At 40.3% G+C, this 20308-nt stretch overlaps 2 protein-coding genes across 3 annotated transcripts in view; one reads left to right on the top strand and one right to left on the bottom strand.

Annotated features, from left to right (window-relative positions):
• CEBPZ (CCAAT enhancer binding protein zeta) overlaps nt 1-713 on the bottom strand; it is a 30861-nt gene extending 30148 nt beyond the window's left edge. Inside the window, exon 1 of the mRNA XM_060244072.1 lies at nt 198-713. Within this exon, the coding sequence (XP_060100055.1) occupies nt 198-314 (117 nt within the window). The 5' untranslated portion in view covers nt 315-713. The remainder of the gene's footprint in view (nt 1-197) is intronic.
• Nucleotides 454-19699, top strand: NDUFAF7 (NADH:ubiquinone oxidoreductase complex assembly factor 7). 2 transcript variants are annotated; one of them, XM_060244083.1, is made up of 10 exons: nt 454-653; nt 2574-2737; nt 5004-5084; nt 5692-5802; nt 6321-6528; nt 7019-7077; nt 7968-8081; nt 17902-18045; nt 18457-18630; nt 18957-19699. In XM_060244083.1, the coding sequence occupies exons 1-10, from the start codon at nt 581-583 to the stop codon at nt 19170-19172; spliced, it is 1344 nt and encodes a 447-aa protein (XP_060100066.1). In that variant the 5' UTR covers nt 454-580; the 3' UTR covers nt 19173-19699. The 2 variants fall into 2 exon arrangements, with proteins under 2 accessions (XP_060100066.1, XP_060100076.1); XM_060244093.1 differs by having other exon boundaries at nt 566-653; nt 17905-18045.
• Nucleotides 19700-20308: the final 609 nt, after the last annotated feature.

Below are 20308 nucleotides of genomic sequence, written 5' to 3'. Positions count from 1 at the left end.
AATATAGCATGCAGAAATTCAACACGGACCTCTCCCGCTATGTATTTCCAGTGTTTGGGAAAATCCACCTGTTAAACATCTGCTTGCCAAGCGCCGGGCAAAGGCAGAGTTCTCACCACCACGTGTTTCACACACCTGGGCATCCACACGTGTATTCCCCTCATTCTCGGCAGGCCACCTATGGCTCTCTCCCTCACCTGAGTCCCGCCGAGGCGGAGCACCTCCTGCAACGTAAAACCGCTTCCATCATCCGCTGCTTCGTTGTCATCAAACTCATCACAGTCCCCTGGATTCAGTATTCCCAACTCCGCCATCTTAGACCGTAACTCCACGCATGCGCCCGTCCAACTTCCGCGTTACAGTAATGGTCGCGGTGACCGTATGACGAAGGAAAGGTCCTGCAAGATGCAGAAATGATGGAACAAATGGGGGAGGGGGGAGCGTTCGTGCCCTTCTATCTAAACACGTCACTAGCTCAGGACGAGCAGCGAGAACATAGAATCACGTGGTGTTATTGACGGAAGGTCTGATCTATTCCGCTGCTGAAACTTTCGGCTACTGAAGTGAACTACAAGTGGAAATGCAGCTCGCCCTTTTAGGGCGATCTTTTCTGCGACTTGGCGCGCGAAACTACCGCTTGCTCCGTCTTCATGGTAACAGCGAAGCTGGAAGGGCTCGGCCCTACTGTGTGCCTGCCTTCCGGTTTCAAAGGGGAGGGGACGGGCGGAAAGAAGTTGGGGTCACTGTCCTGTTAGTGTGCCACCTGTGATGCACAAATGGGACCATCACCTCTACACACCTGTTAGTTTACAGCGAATTAGCTCAGCCTCCACAACTCATGAGGGAGGCGATGCATCTGCCCAAATTTTAATCCCATAGTCGAATGCTGTGTAAATGAGGGGGAAATGCCTTTCTGAACAACAGAGTGCAGACCGCCCCGCACAACTATTGCCATTTGGGATGGGGGTCATGACTTCCAGATAACTCTGCTAGGGTTGCGAATCCCGAGGTGGGGGCGGGGAATCCCCTGGTTTGGGGACCCTCCCCCCCCCCCGCTTCAGGGTCATCAGAAAGAGGGGGGAGGGGAGGGAAACGTATGCTGGGCACCGGCTATTCCCTATATAGACCGATTCACATAGGGAATAATGGAGAATTGATCCGTGGGTAACTGTGGCTCTGGGGGAGGGCCTGTTTTTTGAGGTAGCATCTGGGGCCTCTCCTCAAAAGACACACCAAGTTTCAAAAGGATTGGAACCCAGGGGTCCAATTCTGTGACCCCCAAAAGAAAATGTCCCTATCCTTCATTATTTCCAGTGGAGGGAAGGCATTTAACAGATGTGCGGTACCTTTAAATGTAATGGCCAGAACTCCCTTTGTAATTCAGTTATGCTTGTCACATCCTTTCTTATGGCTCTACCCCTGTATCTCCTGGTTCCACTCTCAAAGTCTCCTGGCTCCACCCCCAAAATCCCCAGATATTTATTGAATTGGACTTGGCAACCCTAAAATAGACAGAACTGGTGGAAAGAATAGACATCCTCCTACAATCTCAGATATTCTTGGGGATTCGCAGCCGTCTACTCACACCCTCCCTCCACACCAAAAAAAAGTCCTAAACTCCGTTTCAAATTTGGACTTTTGAAAAGTGGCCTAGGCACCTGTGGAGAGATACACATCTGATCCTATGGTTGGCTTACTCGGAATCAAACCTGATTTGCTGCACATTTGCATAGGATTGTATTCCAAAACTTTCTGTGCAGCTTTGAGTTAAGTTATGCTATGACTGTTGCTACTGCACAGGGATGCAGCCTATTGATATAACATATGAGTAACACGGAGTAACATATTTGTAATAGTAGACTGGGATAATGATTGTAATGTAATTAATAGTAGAGCGTAATGGAATTTAGAATGAGTTTCTGTGATCTGGGGATAGAGGAGATATATACTGCACAGCAAATCACCCCACCTCAAAGAAAAGGATGCTCACTCAAGAGGAGATGAATGGAGTGTGACAAGTGTCTCAGTTAATTACTCTCAGCATTCCACAATTAAGAAGGCTAGATCTGCCCATCTATCTCTGCTATTGATATATTTATTTTCTTCACTATGTTTCCCCCAGAATGAAACCGAAACAAGTGGTGACTATATAAGCTTATTATTACAGTTTGATCCTTGCATCTGTTAAACGCTGTTAATTATGCTTATGCTAATATGCTGTTTACCTTCTTCCTAAATGTATGTTCTGAGAAAGTGTGTGCACATGAAAACTTACACCTTGAATAAAACTTTGTTGTTCTTAAAGGTGCCACTAGGGACCTTTGTTCTGCTGCATCAGACCAACACAGCTACCTACCTGAATCTACAGAGTAACATATGTTTTATAGCAACCACTGTTTCTTTGTGGCAAAATACAAACCCTCTAAGTTTACCCACCTATCAGATATGGCCAGAAATATAGGGGAATAGAGTTAACAGGATTTTGGTGCTTCCATGTTGTCTACTATGATATATGACCTTACTCAGATGACCCACTAGCTTAAACGTATCATGAATATTATGTTTTTACACAGGTGATTCAGCCACATGGAGATGTCAGTGCTTTAGCTCAGAAAATAAAGTAGAGGAAAACAGCGCAGTGACTCCAATGCTGAAACATCTCATAATGAAAATAAAGTCAACTGGCCCTATTACAGTTGCTGAATACATGCGAGAAGTCCTAACCAATCCTTTGAAGGTAGAAATGGTGATACCATTATACTTGTATTATACACATTGGCTTGCAGAGTTGCAGTAGAGGAATATAACTTCTCTGCCCCCCTCCGCTGAAACCATGCTTCTGAGGCAGTGGCCCTGAAGAGGGGGAGTCTGCAACAGGAGGTGGAGAATCAACAAAAATTACTCTCCCTTCCTTTGCAAACAGAAAAACTGTTCTGGAAGGTATTGCTGCTGTGCCAACTCAGAATAGCACCATAGGATAAAAGGTATTGTTGTTTGGAATTAGAAGCTCTGGCTTCTTCTATACCGCAGTTTCAAATATTTTTAATTGTAACAAGCCTATTTAACTTGTTCTGATCCTAAGTTGGAACCTGCTTTTCTGACAACATTTTAAATGAATTTCTGTGTGTTCTCTTTGGAGCAAACTACACATTACACAGCAAATGTATAATAGTCTGCGGATGGATTTTTTTCAGGAGACTGCCTGTGTGAGTGGAAAGGGAGCAGTCACTCACACACATGCACTGCCATTGTGCTCAAATTAATAGCCTTTTTAAAAATCCAGAGACTGTTGCATGCATCTAACATTTAATGCTAAAACTGGCTTTTTAAAGCTCTATTGGACCAATGCATTTGAAGGACCATTTTGTTTCTTCCTCTTTCTTCCTGAACATGAGGCAGGTTTAATTCATCTGTCTTAGTTGGTAAATTTTGGATTTGATTTTATTGAGTTGAGAATATAAAATTATACAACATGATCAGTTACTATTCACTTACTGTAGAAGTAAAGATGTGCAGCCAAAGAATATGGGCCTTTTGGGCCTTGCTGCTATTGTCAACTCTTAGGCACACAACTCCTAGATCCCCAAATGTTTCTTGTTTGACCACTCCCTTCTACCAAAACAAAACCAGACTTCCTGATCATTATTCTCTATGCAGTTTTTTTCCCTAGAATCTTTTTTCTGGTTCTTGGCCCATAAACAGCTTCTACCCAACTTTCTATCAAGGTCACTACATGCCCCTGATCTGGAACCATTTCACCTCTTGGTTCCTCTTATCACGCAACTTCCTATCTATGGTTAAATTATCTTATTTTCAGCTCATTGACAAAATCTGCTTTTAGAGATTCAAAATAATATTTGAGAGGAGACATATTGTTAATATTTGTTTTACATTGGAGATAGGTCGTTATAGGTACCTTTGTTATTGCAGTGACCTAACTGGCGAATTATGCAGCCCTGTGGTGCAGAGTGATAAAGCTGCAGTACTGCAGTCCCAAGCTCTCTGCTCACAACCTGTGTCTGATCCCAGTGAAAGCTGGGTTCAGGTAGCCAGCTCAAGGTTGACTCAGCTTTCCATCCTTCAGAGGTCGGAAAAATGAGTACCCAGCTTGCTGGGAGTGAAGCGTAGATGACTGGGGAAGGCAATGGCAAACCCCCCCCCCCCTTTAAAAAGTCTGCCATGAAAACGTCACGATGTGACGTCATCCCAGAGTCGGAAATGACTGGTGCTTGCACAGGGGACTACATAAGAACATAAGAGAAGCCATGTTAGATCAGGCCAATGGCCCATCCAGACCAACACTCTGTGTCACACAGTGGCCAAAAAAGATTATATATATATATATATACACACACACACACATACATATACACACTGTGGCTAATAGCCACTGATGGACCTCTGCTCCATATTTTTATCTATTTTTTATTTTATCTTGTGGTTGCCACCACCTCCTGTGGCAGTGAATTCCACATGTTAATCACCCGTTGGGTGAAGAAGTACTTCCTTTTATCTGTTTTAGCCTGTCTGCTCAACAATTTCATCGAATGCCCACAAGTCCTTGTACTGTCAGAAAGGGAGAAAAGTACTTCTTTCTCTTCTTTCTCCATCCCATGCATTATCTTGTAAACCTCTATCATGTCACCCTGCAGTCGACGTTTCTCCAAGCTAAAGAGCCCCAAGCATTTCAACCTTTCTTTATAGGGAAAGTGTTCCAGCCCTTTAATCATTCTAGTTGCCCTTTTCTGGACTTTCTCCAATGCTATAATATCCTTTTTGAGGTGCGGCGACCAGAACTGCACACAGTGCTCCAAATGAGACCACACCATCGATTTATACAGCGGCATTATGATACGGGCTGATTTGTTTTCAATTCCTTTACCTTTACTACCTTTACCTTTTTAGCTGGCGAACTGATAGTCAAGAATTAGTAAATTAAGTGGAAATGAAAGAGTAACATATCACAAGCAGGACATATGCTGATAAATTCTCTTTTCCCATAGGGATATTATATGCACCATGACATGCTTGGAGAAAAAGGAGATTTTGTTACTTCACCTGAAATAAGTCAGATGTTTGGGGAGGTAATTTAAGTACAGTTGTTTCTTAATCTATGACTATTAGGTCATGTACATTCTGATATTTTATGGCAGTCCTGATTTTATAGAATTACTATTTAAGTCTCAATGCAGAGTTTATGCACCACTCATTATAAGTACAGAGCAAATTCATAGTTATGTTTTTTTAAGTATTAAAAAGAGACTTTCACATTTTGTTTACAAACAGCAATATAATAATTTATAGTTCTGTTCCTGACTAATATCATATCACCACTAGTGAAGGGCAAGCAGGCTAAACAGTTCCCAAACAAATGTGATATAATTTATTATAAACATCTGAAACGTAAGATATAGAGCACAATTTGAGGAAAGCAAGTCCCTGTATCTAATTTTTATAGGAAGTTTATTAAATAAAGTGAAAACCAAAAAAAAAAAATTCTAGTTACCCTTACAGAACTGGGTATTTCTTCCATGCAGTTCTTGATATGAGGAGGGGTTCTGCTTGGCACCAAAACACAGAATTGTAGCCATTCTACTTGGATTGTATGTTTAAAATTTTCCATAATGTATGTGTTTCTTCTTTTTTCTGATAGCTACTTTCTGGTAACGATAGACATCTTTCCATTTACAGTTAATAGGTGTTTGGTTTGTTAGTGAATGGATGGCCTCTGGCAAACCCAAAAAATTTCAGCTGGTGGAGCTGGGCCCAGGTAAAGGCAGTCTTACTCATGATATTTTGCGGGTAAGTACAAACAGACTGTAAGACATCAAGTACTGTCCATGACCGTGTGGTTTGAAATATGATTTGTATTGGGTTTTTTTTTAAAGTGAAGCTGAGATTCCCAGTACTCTGTATATGCCATCAGCAAAAAACAGTGTGATGCAGCACAACTGTACTCTAGTGGACTTTTAGATGTAAGCAGTCTTTCTATACACCTCAGATTTTCAGTAGTTCATAGGTTCCCAAGCATTTTCCATGTTTTGCTGATTTGCTGGCAGGATATTTGCTTATTTGCAGATGTATACTCGTACTGCTCTGGTGAAATGTCATGATTTTGGTCATGCCACCAAAGCAGCTGATGTGTCAATTGAAATAAATATTTGTAATCGGTCACTGGTCACCTTTGAAAAATAAACAGAGCACCCATGCAATGAAGAAGCTATTGTTAGAATCTTATTTTCTAAGTACAACATAAAAGTATTCTGTAAAATCACAATACATACTTTGCCTCTAAAAGAATTGTTCTTCTGTACTTACAGGTCTTTAATCACCTGGACTCTTTACTTAGTAAATGTGACATTTCTATTCACCTGGTGGAAGTCAGTCCCAAGTTAAGTGAGATTCAAGCATTAACACTGACAGAAAAAAAAGCAGAATTAATGAATAGTTCCCCTGCTTACATGCAAGGTGTAGCTAAGACTGGACTTCCAATTTTCTGGTACCAAGACTTAAGTGATGTACCAGCAGGTAAGATTTTACTGGTTTGGTGGTTATTTAATTAAGTATTCCGCCATCAGCAGCTCCTTTCTTTTACATCCTTTTAGGATTAAAAATTTCAACCATAATGTATGAATTGGATTTGTTTCTGCTTTAGGCTGTTTGAATGAGTTTGTAGAGTATAAAACTTTCATTTGTGTTCTAAATGCAATCTTTGAATTGTTTCTCATTTTGTTTTAAAATTGTAGTAACAAAATCCCAAATGTGTAGCACTTCCAAGTTCCAACATTTATCTATACAAGAGATTTCTACACACAGATAAGCCATATTAGCGCTGTAGAAAAATGGAGGGGGTTATACAATTAGGGGACTGCAATAAACAGGAGGAATCAGCAAAGGAAAACTATTTTGTTTCTTGTGCACAGCAGACAACTCAATTTGGACAATCTGCATTTAAATCAGAGCAAGGGAAAACAACTTTATTTATGTGGAAACCTGACTGAAACTATTTTTCCCCTAGGGAACAGTTTTTATTTAGCACATGAATTCCTTGATGCTCTGCCTATACACAAGTTTCAGGTATGATCAGAAGCCAACTATGTAACATTGTTTAAGGGGTATGCATTAGAAGATAATTAAATACAGATAACTTTAGGGGATTGTATAGTATGCAGCTCATATTTTATTCTGATACATTTCTGTAAGTTATTTAACCCAAGCGAAATTACAACTGATATGCAATATTGGTAGCAGAATTTTTTTAAAGATACCATTTTGATACAATATTTAGTACCTAATTTTAGAAGCTCTGGGATCTGCCACTCTTTATGGATAGTATCAAATAAAAGCTAGTAATGCAGCTAGTAATAACGCACTCAGATAATCACCTAGAAGAACACAATTTGCTTATCTGACATTTTACATTTACTGTTACGTTTTTATATTTATTGATTTTGTGTGTACAGCATCATTTCTTGTAATTTGAATAATTTTGGGAAAACTTGCATAAAGAAGATTGGGCTCTTAGCTTATACCTGTTTGCTTTAAATGTGGGCCAAATTTTTCAACACGGAATGTGAATTAAGAATCTAGCTAAATTCCCATTGATCCTTTATTGCTAGTCAAGACACTTAAAAGGCTGCCTAACAAGTATGCACAGCAATACCAGCATATGCAAAACAAAAACTGTTTTCACAAACTTGCTGTTGAAAAGATTCACTGAATAATACATGGTGTGTTTTAAGATTGCATGATTAGGATATATAGTTTTGTCCAGTGTACTGTTTCGTCCCCACAGAGCAGCATTTCAGGGAATATTGTGGGTTGCATCAGATTGGGGGTGGGGGGAGGGTGTCACACTGTATGGGTGGAAATCCTTCCATCTATAGAAATGCTCCACATGACCCAAGCCCAAACTTATAGATTTATTTGAATGCATTCTGATACATTATTTTATTTTAAACTAACAGAAAACAGAAAAGGGGTGGCGTGAGTTGCTGGTTGATATTGATCCAGAAGCTCCTGACAAGCTGCGTTTTGTCCTTGCACCATCTGCTACTGCTGCTTCAGAAGTATTCATACATGTAAGTTTATGATTATAAAACTGCATATTCAGGCCAACCCAATCCTATTAAACCATGTTGATGGTGCCATTAAATGCTCACAGTTTTTCAAAATGTACTTAAAACTTGTTGCCACCATTTCAAACATAGTACACTGTGTAGTCTTTGGTAAAATGTTTCTAGAGTCAGTTTATACGCTTATAATTAAAAATTTATTAAGACAGATTGGAACATTGGACTTACCGTGAAGGCCCTTTTACTTGAAGTAGAGGATGGCACTCTGACACATTTGGGCACTCTTCCCATAATTCCTGGAGGCAGAAAGCAGATTGCTATTTACCATCTCCAGTATGGAGTTGTGCCCACCACTTTCAAGTTTGGACACTTTTGCAAATCTCAGAAACTAGAATCGCTGATCTTTAACTCAGAAAAAAAACTGTATTCTGCTAACAAACATGGTGCCCACTGAAGCTGGACCATACACAAAGAATAACAGAAGATAAAACAAACTTGAGAAGAAATACTGAAAATGAACAAAAAAGTCACCATCAAGGTTGGCTCCCATCTTCCCAGTAAACAATTCATAAACATTTCATACAAAGGATAGCTTCCCAGAGTCAAGAGTGTTCTCCTCTACTTCAAAACACTCTGAGACATTTGAGATTTTACCAAGCAGTGCATCCAACTGGGAGGGAGAAGCACTAACGAACCTTGCTTTATTAGCTCTTGCATTTATGTGCTAATTTGCTACCATTCATTGATCTTACCCACCAGCTGATCTTATTTCAGCTCTACTTATGCACCTTGGCCCTTTCTAACAGCTGCTCCCCACCCTCTCTTTTCCTGTAGGTAGGAGTTGAGATTTTATTCCATTTTTTGTATCTGAAGAAGTATGCTTGCACACAAAAGCTTATAAGAACATAAGAGAAGCCATGTTAGATCAGGCCAATGGCCTGATCTTTGAATAAAACTTTGTTGGTCATAAAGATGTCACTGAACTCAAATGTTTCATATTTTTTTAATGCTGGCCCAGCCTAGGGAACTGAAGGAAAAAGATGAGAATCACCTTCTTATATTCTGTTTTTGAAATGGCACACAAGATGCTGCTTACAGTTCAAAATGGTTTAACTTGGAGAATAGTCAGGTGAAATGAAGTATAGGATGTATGAGATGAACAGATAATAAAACTCTTATTCATGCAAACACCAGATAATTTCTTGCCAACAAGTGTTTCTGCTAGTCGACAAGGTCTTTAAAAATTTGAGGAGAGGGTTTTTCTTTTCAGCTTCTGCTTAAACACTCAAGCATAGATTTCTAATTTCACCAACACGTAACTTTTAGAAGGCATACAACCAAGTTCCCCAAATCCTCTTTTACACAAACCAAGGATCATTTCTCTTTTCTAGAACAGCATAAAAGGGTTACAATCTAGTGCTCCTTATCCTGGGAGGGTGATACATTTCCTGAAATCTGCCTGATATGAAGGAAAAAGGAGGGGGGAAGGAAGGGAGCCCAATCTAAGATGGAAGAACAGTTGCTGCCCTCAACCATAGGCCTGGTGGAACAACTTTGTCTCCCAGGCCCTGCAGAACTGTATCAAATCTCATAGGGCCTGAATCTTGCCTGGCAGAGTTCTACCGGTTCAGAACCAGGACCAAAAAAGCCCTGGTTCTGATTGAGGACAGCCAGACACTCATTGAGCCAGGGATCACCAGTAGATTGTTATCACTGAAGTGTAATGCTCTTTGGTAGGTTTACCAAGAGAGGCTATCTTGAAGATATTCTGGTCCCAGACCACTTAGAGCTTTAAAGGTTAATACCAACAACCTTGAGACTGATCTAGTATTCCACCTGGAGCCAGTGCTGGTGGAGCACTGGTTGGATATGGGCTCTGAAAGAGTTCCTGTAAGAATTTATGGGCAAGGGGGCACATAAAGTTGTTAAATGACATTGGGGAGAGGATTTTATCTCCCTGTATCTTCTATCTGTATGCAGAACATATAAGGAATGTTGGGTTAGATTTAGATGAAGGTGGAGTGAAAATTGTTGGAAGGAACATTTATTTATTTATTTAAATAAATGATTTATTAACAATTAATAATTTGAGGTATGCAGATGACACAACATTACTGGCAGAAAATAGTGAAGACTTTAAACAACTACTGTGAAAGGTTAAAGCAGAAAGTGCCAAAGCAGGATTACAGCTGAAGAGCAAGAAGACAAAAGTAATGACTACTGAGGAATTATACAACTTTTAAGGCTGACAATGAAGAAATAGAAATTATTCAAGATTGTCTATCCTTTGGCTCCATCATCAACGAAAAGGGAGACTGCAACCAAGAAATCAGAAGACTGGGGTTTATAAAATTTACAGAGGTTTATAAAAACTATGCCTGGGATAGAGGAATTTTTCTCCCTCTCCCAAAATACTAGAACTCAAGAGCATCCAATGAGACAGTAGGTTCAGGACAGACAAAAAGAAATATTTACACAGAGAGTCATTAAAACGTAGAATTCACTGCAAGAGAATGAAATGATGGCCACAGGAATAAACAGATAGATTTGTGGAGAATAAATTAGTAGCTACTAGACATGGTGACATGTCCACATTCAGAGGCACTAAACCTCTGAATCCAAGAGCCAAGAGGCAACATCAAGGGAAGGCTTTGACCTCTATGCCGTTACTGGCTATTCAGAGGAACTGGATGGCCACTGTGTGAGACAAAATGCTAGACTAGATGGACCATTGTTCTGATATAGCAGGGCTCTTCTTATTGCAACTGGGAAGGGCAGCCATGAACGACCTAGAAAAGATTTTTAAATGTAAGGATGTATCTCTGAGAACCAATATCAGGTTAATTCACGCCATCACTATACTAGGGATGAGTGTGAAACATGGACAATGAAGAAAGTTGGCAGGAAAAATGTTAATTTGAAATGTGGAGTTGGAGGAGAGTCTTATGGATACTGTGAACTATCAAAAGGACAAATCAGTGGGTTCTAGCTCAAATCAAGCTAGAACTCTCCCCAGAAACTAAAATGCCTAAACTGAGGCTGTTGTCCTTTGGTTACATTAGAAGACATGAGTCACTGGAAAAGACAATACTACTAGGAAAAGCTGAAGGCAGCAGGAAAGGAAGATCCAACAGATGAATTGACTCTGTAAAGGAAACCACTGTAAAGGTCTCTGTTTGCAAAACCTGAGCAAGGAGTGTGTGTCCTCATCTAAAAGTTACCTCTCTTTCTTGAGTCTCTTGAGAAAATTGTTGAAGACCTCATTCTGTCATTTCTGGGAAGAACAGGATGGTGTGGGGGTGGCCCATGGAGTGCTTTCTGGTAGTCCTGGAAGGGCTGGTTAGGCTAAAACAAGTTGCAGAGCCTGCCAGTTGGGGTAGACGCGGGGGGGGGGGGGGGGGGCGGGAATCAGGAAGAGGGAGAGTGGGCTGGCAACTGATGCCTTTTCTATTGGATTAGAGAGCCTGCTGCTCTTTAATCTCCCACTAAAAAGGTAAAGGTAGTCTGTGCAAGCACCAGTCATTTCTGACTCTAGGCTGCTCCATCCAAGCCTGTAAGCTTGGCATTCTCCTCTCCCCCCAATTCCGCAGAAGTGCAGGAAGTTTCCACCTGCTCCCTGCCACCAGAGACATCTGCTCTTGTCTCCAGCTCCAGCCAATTCCCCTTGCCATTTGCAGGTTTGGCTTTTCATGCCAAAAATCACATGGCAGTGATAAGGACATCAAGTTGCACTTTTCTTTTTTTTGCCTCTACACAAAATAAGTTAATTATTTAATAATCTGCCCATGTGGGCTATATTATGTAGATATGTCAGTGAAGGCTGTAAGCAGTCACATATTAGAGCACCAAAACAGGATCAGGTCTGCCAATATGGATTCACCTATGGAGCATTTTCTGAGTATGGGATGTAAAGCAGAACAAGAAGTCTTGTGTAATGTACACCTACTAACCCCTCACCCTCAGCTCCAATCCTCTTAGTCGGTAGACCTGAAAGCCTCTGAGTCTGTATGGAGCAGGCCACCCACTGCAATCTCCTCATGGTTTGGACCTAGAAGAGCTCTGCTGGGATTTTCCAGCAGTTAGGGCCAGCTGTAGAATAACCCAAAGTCATGGGTCCACCAGCAACAACGGCGGCCCATGCCACTGCATCTGCATCTGCCATTGGCCAGTCTCCAATGCCTGAAGCCTCAGGTGGTAGAGGCGTCTCAACTTTCTCCACTCTGAGAATCCTTTGGGTGGTGAATGACGGCATATAAATCCAAGCTCTTCTCCTCTTCTTCCTACCAGCAATGGGACCTTCCTTCAAAGCCTTTCTGTCTTCCAAACCAACAAGGCAAGAAACTCCCAAGAGTGCAACTCTGGGCTCATACCCAGCAGTTATCTGCCAGGCTTTTCATACGCAGCCAGGGGCCAGCTATGGAATAACCTGAAGCTTCAGGTCTACCAGCACTGACAGCAGCTTGTGTCACTTTAGAGGTATCTGCCATTGGCTAGTCTCCAGTGCCTGGAACTAGCCCTCACAGAGATCAATAGAGGCCCAGGCCACTTCCATTTTTGAGGGGCCCCCAATAAATTAAAAAAATGAAGTATGAAGATGATACAGAACTAGTAGTATTATATTTTAAATGTTTACATTTAATATAATAAGAAAAAGAACATTGTAACACTTTGTAATAAGCATTCCCAGTTTTATTTAGTATGTGATTTTCTAGTTTTGTTGCAAATTCACAAATTAAATTGGAAAAATCTAGTTTACTTGCAATGTAATAGTTTATGTTAAGCATAGCAGGGCCATTCAAACGATGTTCCATATTTGAACAGTAGTAATTCTTGACCTGTTTTAGTACAATGATGGACCATTCACCCGAAGCTACTGATATAGGTAAACTCAGAAAAATTCTCAACACAACAGTGGCATTAAGAAACACAATAGAAAGTCCATGTTGGAGTATTTCTTGAAGTAATTCATTTGGCTTACACAATTCTGTTTAAAGTTTACGGAATGTATTTGCTTGAGGAAAATCATCTCATCAAACAGATCCAGTGATATTTCTTTTGCATACTTCCTTTGGAATTTTTCTGCTAATGAACATAGATCTTCAATACTGAAGTCATTAAATTTCCAGAGAAACTCAAACAAGCTATAGATTATGTTGACTCAAATCACCTTCTAAGACCTGACATTATTGAGTCAACAATAACGAAGAAGGCATTGATTCTATAATGTCGTTCAACACCAGAATCATTACAAAGTCTGTGGCTTAAGGTAAACTGAGATGATATACCAATATTCTGACCCTGTGCTACTAGTTTGACCATTCAAGATCACATTCCAGTGTTACCAAACCTGCTGAATGTCAGCCATGAAGCTTTCTGTTACCCCTCTCAACATCAACCATTGCATTATGTGCTTCAATCACCAGATTAGTCTGGTGGATTGTTGTAAGTAACTTAACCCATAGGGATGTCATTAGAACGAATTCAATTTTTGACATATATTTCTGTTCAATTTGAGCCTGTTCAGTGAGACTGAGATATTCCAGTTCACTTAAAGCCTTTCTTACTTCACCAATACTATGTGCAATTGATCTTACTCCATCAATCCTTGCAGACTATCCATTTCTTAACATCCCACGATGCTTTAAGACTTCTTGCCTTTGTGTTTCTCCAAGGTACTTGACTGCCTCTTTACATAATTCAGCACAGTCATCTCCTACAAGGTTTAATGTGTGGTTTCCACAGCTAGAGAAAATATATCTGGGGTTATGCTCAAGGAGAACTGATTGTACACCATTATATTTACCAGCCATGTTCAATCCATTATCGTAGCCTTGGCTGATGCAGTATTGGAAACGTAACCCCAACTATTCTAGAATTGTTAGAATGACAGCAGCAATTTCCCTTCCAGTCTTTTTTGTGAAATTCTCAAGACACAAATACCTATCTTTGGTTGAGAATTCTGAGCTGTTATTAAAAATCTTTATATATTGGATGATGACAGTGGTTTGTTAGAACTATCTGGCACAGCATCAACAATTATTGAAAAATATTTGGTATTTGGATCTCATTAAGAATAGATTTTTGTATAAATCATCCACAATGGTTAATGAATTGATTCTGGATGTCTGTTGAGATATAATGTACTTGCATGTGCTTCTGATTCTTTTGTGACTTTCAAACATGTTCAAAGAGAAGTACATCATATTTACTAAGCAGTTCAGTTATGCCTAGAAAGTTCCATTGCTGTGGTCACATATGCGGTTACTAGAACCAAATAATGCCAGACCCTGCTCAGAAAGAAAAAGATCTCATCCAGGATCTCAAGAATTTTCTTCCACAAATTGACATCTGCCGTGAGATCAGCCAAGTGTAAATTCTGTAGTGACTTATCAGCAGGTGAAACTTGCTAGCTTATAGAATTATAGAGTTGGAAGGAGCCACGCAGGCCATCTAGTCCAACACCCTGCTCAATGCATCCCTGAGAAGTGTTCATCTCACCACTGCTTAAAGACTGCCAGAGAGGGGGAGCTCACCACCTCCCTTGGTAGCTGATTTCACTGCTGAACAACTCTTACTGTAAAAAAAGTTTTTCCTAATATCCAGCTGGTACCTTCCCACCCTTATCTCCTCCAGACCAGGCAGCTAGTGCAGAAATGGAGCCAGACTTGGAGCTCTGCTCACGTCATGCTGCTGTGCAGGGGTGGAAAGGGAGAGCTGAGCCTACATGCTACTTCTCCCTCTGCTGTTCTTGCTTCTGCCACAGCCATGCCTCCATGGCCACTCTGGTAGTGACAGACAACTCTATGGAAACCAGAGTGCTTCCCAGACCAGACAGTTTTGCCATCTGGGCAGGCGCATGCAAAGCAGCAGTTGCCGTTTTATCTCCCAGTGGCCGGTTGGCCTCATTATTCTGGGAGGGGAGGACCCTAGGCTCTGGCAGAAAAAATCCCACTGAAAATGGGAGGGTGGGAAGGCCAGTATTTGTGTCTGTAAGTATAACCAAATTAAGAGTTAACATCAAAAAGGTAAGTTTGAGGGTCCCAGAGAATGTGCAGCCCAGGTCAAATTGCCCTGTTCCCCCCTTCCCCGGCCCTGCCTGGAACTTCACAAAGGAGAGGCTTATCTTAACTGTTTTTTTTCTGAAGCTTTTCAACTAAAACCATTATTAGAAATAGGCGAGGAAAAGACTCAGAAGTGGGTTAACTTTGAGAATGAAACTAATAATAATATTGGTAGATTAGGCATTTTTTCTAAAGTTACGAATAAAGACTTAAAATTAACAATAGGCCCTAGAAGAGCATCTATGTCAAGTCTGAATATAACTCTGGCTCAACCAGAGAGCATGCTGGGTAGAACCAAAGTAGAACCAAATGCTGCTAGTGCCTCTCTACTGTTCCCCCTCCCTTTTCTTAGAAGCTCTCCCTGCTTTGAAATGATGTGTGAAAAGTCTTATCTGAACCTTCTCAGCTCAGGCCCGTGGGAGTCGTAGGAGCCTAATAAAACATCAAGGCCACTACGCCTAATCAACATGAGAATGTACTAGTAACATCTATGTGTGAATGTCCCCTGCACAATTTCCCTGCCCATAGGAATGCTCTTGAAGTGCTCTTTATATGCAATGTATTTACTGTATGGTTTTAGTCTCTTCAAACCCTGGCTCAGGCCACAAGCATCCAGTATCAATAAACTAGCTTCTTTGTATCTACATCGACTCGTTATTGAATCTGCAGACTTGACAATCATTAGAAGTTTGGAAGAAATGGCAACCCTATTGGTTAGGAAAAGTTTCTAGATGCACACCCCTCGAAACTGTTAACGAGGAAGTGAAAGAAATTAATTGGTGGGAAATGTTAAATCTTAAAGGTTATCACAGAGTGGGGGATATGTTTAGAAGTGGAAATCTTAAACCCTTACAGGAAGTAACAGAAGAGATACGTAAACAATATTGGTTAAAAATGGCTGGGCTATATAAGGCAGTAAAAACGATTAGCAAAAATGAAGAACTCTGGATAGATGCACCAATGGAAATAACATACAAAGAAATGGCAAAGCAGAAAAAGAGTTTGGTAGGGAAAATATATAGAAAGATAATAAATAACAGAATACTTACAAAGGAGATGGCGCCATGAAGGTCAGATATCAGAGAGGATGGCGGATAAAATTATGAAAGGAATAGAAGAAATCAAAGTCACCAAATTTAAAGAACTTGAATATAAATTCCTTACAAAATGGTATAAGACACCAGCACAGCTAGCTAACATGATTCCAGGGTTAAGCCCGTTATGCTGGCTCTGTAAACTCTCTAAAGGTTGTTATGCACACATGTGGTGGGAATGTTCGGAAGTAAAGACCTTTTGAAAGGAAATTATCGAAATTATCAGAAAAGTATGCAATATAACACTAACTATAGATTTTAATCTAATGTTGTTAAGTACAATAGGAGGCCCGATAATGGATAGGAGCATTCAAAATTTAGTTAAGGCTATGATACTGGCAGGAAAGGCGGCTATAGCTTTGAGTTGGAAAGACAAAAGTAAATGGACAGCAGAAATCTGGCACAACTATTTGTTTGAATTTATACAATCAGACATCGTGGCATCAATCAACAAAGAGACAACATGGGATGGGAAATCTAATGAAATTAAGACCAGATGGAAGACCTACCTAGACTGGATATTGAAAGAAGGAAGAAAAGACATTCAGTGGAAGATTAAGACTTTGTGCCCATGGCTGGGGTGAAAAGACTAAGAGTAAAGGGAGGGAGGAAGGGAGAGATCGAAATGTATATAGCTACAAATATTTGTTGTAACAGACTAAATGGAATAATAAAAAAAGAAATACTTGAAAAAAACTTTTTTTTTTCTTGGATGGAGCCCTTCTTCAAGAGCAGCAGAATTATCAAAATTGGAGAGTCAGCCTCGCTCTAAGCCAATACAGTCTAAACAACTTTAGCCCTGCCTAGAACAAAAGGAGGTGTGACTTAACCAGTTTGGATGACTTCCCCCACTGAAGGAGAATTCTGATTTCCTTTTACCCTTTCCTTCCTACCCATCCTTGCTGCAAAGGAGATTTGTATTATACTCTGGAATTCTTTGCTTTTAAAACAACTGTGCTGTTTCTGTACATTTCACTGCCACTGAAATATATGCCTTGTTTTTATACGTTTTCTTGTGGGTTTTTTTCAATACGGCATTCTTTTGCTTTATGACATACGTTATCCAGGGAATTACTGAGACCAAAACGAGGTAAAGCTTGGTTATGTTACTGCATTCCCCCCACCCCCGAGACTGAAAAGACCTACTCACTTTCCTCAATCTACTCACTGCCTCAAGGTAACATGAGTGTCCAAATGTCTCATAGTGTTCCCCCCTCTTCAAGTGAAAAACTCTCTCCCATGTCTAAAGTAAAACAAATCACTTACCTGTGGTTCAATTTCCATTTCACAGTGGGGCATTTCACAAGGTTGTTTTATTGTTTAAGGGTTTAGTTGTAAAGAGGGTGAATGTCCACATACCTTTTCTGAAGACTGCAAGGCATTAATTTCGATTTGAGGGCTTCTCCCAAAAAATCCTGAGAACTGCAATTGTTATATGATTTACCATGCAATCTTGTGCTGAGTTAAGCTTGTTTGGTTCAGTTGGCTTAAATTGGTGCAAGTGAACAGGGTTACACAGTTACATTCTCAACACCCTCAAATGTACAGTTCTCAGCATTTCTCGAGGGTAGTGCAGACACACTGAAATTGTTTCTAAATCACTCTGTGTACATTTGCCATCCCCTACAGTTTGAACTATGTGCATTAACTAACTTCTGTATTCTAAATTAGGAGAGGGAATCCAGGGATCACGTGGAGGTGTGTCCTGATGCTGGTGCCATTATTCAGAAGCTGGCCCAAAATGTAGAAAAGAATGGGGGAGCAGCGCTGATTGTAGATTATGGTCATAATGGAACAAAAACTGATACTTTCAGGGTAGGTTAATTTTTTCAGACTGTTCTGCAGGACACACATGCATGTTTAAAATAGCAAAAGCTAACAGCTGATTATTTCTTCACTCCATGGAATAACTATTAAAGGAAGCAGCCCCTGAGTGAAAAATGAAATACAAGTAGAAATATATGTTGCGTTATATTGGCATTAATTTTCTTCAGCTACAGAGAAATGTGGCACTTCTTTTTAAAAAGTGAATGGTAGAAGTAGAAGGTTAGCGTCAACTGGCATAAGGCAATGTGTAAGCAGGACTCTCACTTTTGGCAAAACTTACATTTTACAAATGTGAACAGCCCTTCATTTATGCTATATTCAATCTAAAACCCAAAAGACCGTACCACCCAGCTGAACCATAAAAAGCTTTCTTCTTCCACTTCTGATTTTTTTTTTCAGGGATTCTGTGGCCATAAGCTACATGATGTGTTGACAGCTCCAGGAACAGCAGACCTCACTGCAGATGTTGATTTCAGTTACCTGCAAAGAATGGCACAAGAAAAAGTGGCTACTTTGGGTCCCATAAAGCAACAGGACTTCTTGAAAAACATGGGAATTGATGTACGATTGCAGGTAGAACTACTGTTTCCCAGAGGCATAAAAGCTAGTTTTACCAAATTCAGTTATTATAATTATGCATTTAGGATATCTATAATTCACCTATAGTGGAACTCCCAACAGATTTTTAATGCTATAATTGGCTGCCCATATTCATTAGATAGACCCAACAGCTGATACGATCTACTTCTGAAAAAAACACACTTCACCAGATTTACAAATAGGGAAGGAGACAGAAGAATGAGAATTCTGGGATGGGAAAATAACTGGAAGATACAGATTATCAGCTCAGATGAACAATGCCATAATATAGAAGAGCATTAATCCATTTTTCCATTTAGGTGCTGTTACACAATGTAAAAGATGCAGTTACTCACCGTCAGCTGCTTCAAAGTTATGAAATGCTCATGGAGCTGGATAAAATGGGAGGACGATTCAACTTTTTTGCTCTTCTGCCTCATTACAGACTTGTAGCTTCTGACAAGCTAAAGAAGCCACATCATTCAACATCACTTTCTATACCTGTTGCTGGTTTTAGTGAACTTTTATGGAAATGAGCCCTAACTCTGAACATTTTTTGTATGACAAAGATTCACACTTTATCATTCAGCTAAGCATTATGGAAACAACTGTATTGCTATTTCAGATGTAATATACAAGAATTAGCATAAAAGGTTATGCTATAAATATCCAAACTTCACTTGTATCATGTAAACTGCAGTACAGGTTGCATTATGGTTCCAGTAACATTAAGACAGTAAATTTGGGAAGGAGACAGAATAATAATATATTCTGGGATAGAAAAATACATTTTTTACTAACCTTGTATTTTAAAAGTCCTTTAATATATAACTGAGTTTGTTGGGCTCCAAGCAAAGATCTGCAGGTTACTGTATTATCATGTATTTTTTTCTAAACAGACTGGGACTTTTCAGTGTAGAACAAAAAAGGACAATTAAGGGGAGACATGGTGGAGGTTTATAAAATTACACATGGGGCAGAGAGTGAATAGAGACCATTTTTTCTCCTCCCTAAATACTAGAACTAGGGAGCACCTAATAAAATTGATGCACAAGAGACAAAAGGAAATACTTCTTTACTTGATGAGTAATTAAAATATGGAACTTACTGCCAGAGCAGGGTGAGCACATGGGAGTAGGCCTAGGGAGCCACCTGGCCTACAGGGGCACCACCAGGTACCCCCCTCTCCCCACTGCTCTTGGCTTGTAAGGGAAGGCGGGCTTGGAGGAGAGCATGCCCTGCCACTCTTGGCTTCCCAGATCTGCACCTCTGTCAGCATCTGTATGAGACAGGATGCTGGACTAGATGGACCACTGGTCTGATCCAGAATGGCTTTGCTGATGTCACACCTTATGATAACAAGTAGGATTTAAGTGGGAATGCATAAGTACATGCCTCTCCACCACCACCAGAGTAAACAGCAGCTCTGGGGGCAAGCTGCATAAGGAAAAGGGCGAGGAGTAGGATTAAACTACTCAGGGTTTGGCACCTCTAAAAATCTTTGGAGATCCAGTCCCAGCTCTTCTAGTTTGTGCCCTCAGGGGGAAAAGGGTATTTTCATCTGGTCTCTCTGCTGCAAGTTTCTAGTATTAGCAGCTGATTTTATAAAGTTACATTAATGTATGTGGTACTTTACAGGGTAGCATCCAACAACTACTTTACAGCCATACAG

Source organism: Heteronotia binoei, chromosome 1, assembly GCF_032191835.1.
Source record: "Heteronotia binoei isolate CCM8104 ecotype False Entrance Well chromosome 1, APGP_CSIRO_Hbin_v1, whole genome shotgun sequence".
NCBI classification, from domain to species: domain Eukaryota; kingdom Metazoa; phylum Chordata; class Lepidosauria; order Squamata; family Gekkonidae; genus Heteronotia; species Heteronotia binoei.
This window is presented reverse-complemented; position numbering and strand designations above follow the sequence as displayed.